At 54.6% G+C, this 2,108-nt stretch overlaps 1 protein-coding gene across 1 annotated transcript in view; it reads right to left on the bottom strand.

Annotated features, from left to right (window-relative positions):
* Window positions 1-6: 6 nt before the first annotated feature.
* The window catches only part of LOC109705375 (probable aspartyl protease At4g16563), a 3,464-nt gene continuing 1,362 nt past the window's right edge, over window positions 7-2,108 (bottom strand). Inside the window, exons 2-3 of the mRNA XM_020226106.1 lie at window positions 762-1,266; window positions 7-602 (exon numbers count right to left, since the gene is read on the bottom strand). Coding sequence (XP_020081695.1) covers window positions 43-602; window positions 762-1,266 — 1,065 coding nt within the window. The 3' untranslated portion in view covers window positions 7-42. The remainder of the gene's footprint in view (window positions 603-761; window positions 1,267-2,108) is intronic.

The following is a 2,108-nucleotide window of genomic DNA, read 5'->3' as shown; positions in this document are numbered from 1 at the left end:
CTTTGATTAATGAAACCGTTAGGCCGTTTAATTAATCCCGCGCTACGCCCCAGAACACGACTGTGGGCGAAACCCTAGTCGGTCCTTCTCCAAATCGTACACCATGTAGTAGTTTTGCTGTTGAAAGCTCCCGAGTATAATCCACGGCCCCGCTCCGCCGCCGTCGTCGCCGGAGACGACGGCGAGGCATACCGCCTCGGCCGCCGCCGTGGCGGGCCCGGCGAGGACGAAGCAGTTCTCGACGGGGAGCCGCATGTCAACGCCACCATTGAAGTGAAGCGCGAGCTCCGGGAGCCCGAGCTCCGCCGCCGCCGCCGTGGGGGCGCGAGGCGGGGATTGGGGGAGGGTGAAGCAGGGGCGGAGGCCCGTGCGGCGCTCGGCGGCGGCGGAGCGGTTGAGGCGCCCGGCGACGCGGTCGAGGAGCGCAGCGGCGAGGGGCGCGAACGCCGCCGGGTTGAGGTAGGTGAAGGTGGTGCCGGAGTCGACGATGGCGCCGCCGCTTCCGGCGGTGTCGGGGACGAGAGCCCTGCGCGGGAGCCGCACCCTCCTCCCTCCCACGGTGATCCTGCGTAGCCCCACGTAGTAGTAGGCCGGGAAGGGGGAGGGGTTGGGGAGGAACGGGACGAAGCTGAGGCCTTCATTGCCGTCGCCGTCGCCGTCGCCGCCGCCGCCGAGGATGAGGGATCCGCTGACGGCGGCGTCGTCGTCGAAGCGGCGGGAGAGGAGGCAGTAGGAGAAGCGGTTGAGCCCCAGCTGCGCCGGGAAGGAGGGGGCGCCGCGGAGGAACGGGACGAAGCTGAGGCCCTCATCGCCGTCGCCGCCGCCGCCGCCGCCGCCGCCGAGGATGAGGGATCCGCTGACGTCGGCGTCGTCGTCGAAGCGGCGGGAGAGGAGGCAGTAGGAGAAGCGGTTGAGCCCCAGCTGCGCCGGGAAGGAGGGGGCGCCGCGGCCGAAGGCGGCGAGGCCGGTGGGGGGCTGGCGGTCGGAGAAGAGGGAGCAACCGAGGACGAATCCGGGGAGGGATCGGGAGGGCAGGGCTAGGGTGTCGGCGAGGAGGAGGCCGGCGGTGGATCCCGTGGCGTAGAGGAGGAGGTACGGAGGGCATAGTTGGGGCCTGGCGGCGTGGGAGGAGGAGTTGCGCATGCGGCAGCGGGAGAGGAGGCGGGGAGGGTGGATCCAGAGGCAGGAGGGGTTGGAGCAGGAGATGAGGCGGGAGGAGGAGGAGGATTTGGGGAGGAAGGTGGGGAGGGGGGAGGAGGAAGTAATCTTTTGGTTATTAAATTTAAATTCGTAAAATAATCTTAACATTTTAAAATTTTAAATTTTACCACACTCCCTTGACAAAAGTATAAATTTTAATAGATTTTAACCTCTCTAAAATATACAATCACTTACACACCTAGTAAGTTTACACACACTCTAAATTAAATTTACACAAACTAACATCACACACTGAAATTAACAATTTTAAAATTTACAAACTTTCAAATTTGAAGCATTTTAAAACACTCGCAAAATTTGAATGTTGCACAAATTGTACCATATTCAAACTAATAAATATAAAATTCAATTAAATTTAGTAATTCAAAGATTACATGGTTACGATTTCAATCTTAAATCTAATTTTAATCTTCAATCTACAAATTTAAATTAAAAATTGGGAGGGGTCAAAATTTTAAAACTTTTTAACAAATTGAACGATTGAAAGTCTCTGGAGATTGGAGGGGCAACTTATACTATCCTTTATACCGTAATGATGGCAAGATTCGCCGCCTCAGCTAATGTCAGATACATACCTCTGTTTCGGTAATATTTTGCGTGCTACATATTACAGCACTTTTTCCTAATGTTGCAATCCGAACAGATTACAATATCGGATAACCAAACACGTAAATACTAAACAGGAGTTGTCTTATCAATCCTGCTAAGATAACCCGCCTGTATCCACAACCACACTACCCCTCATGGGACGCGTCGAGCAAACACTGCTAGTACTTTTAAATGAAATGACTGCTTACAAAATTGTTCTATATAACAACAATGAGGAAACTCACTGGTAACTTTTTCTGAAAACCTTTCCTACCCCCGTACACATGGATAGGTCTTTT

The sequence above is a fragment of the Ananas comosus genome, unplaced genomic scaffold (assembly GCF_001540865.1).
Source record: "Ananas comosus cultivar F153 unplaced genomic scaffold, ASM154086v1, whole genome shotgun sequence".
Taxonomy (NCBI): domain Eukaryota; kingdom Viridiplantae; phylum Streptophyta; class Magnoliopsida; order Poales; family Bromeliaceae; genus Ananas; species Ananas comosus.
Note: the sequence above shows the minus strand (reverse complement) of the source record. Positions and strands in the feature narration are given on the sequence as shown.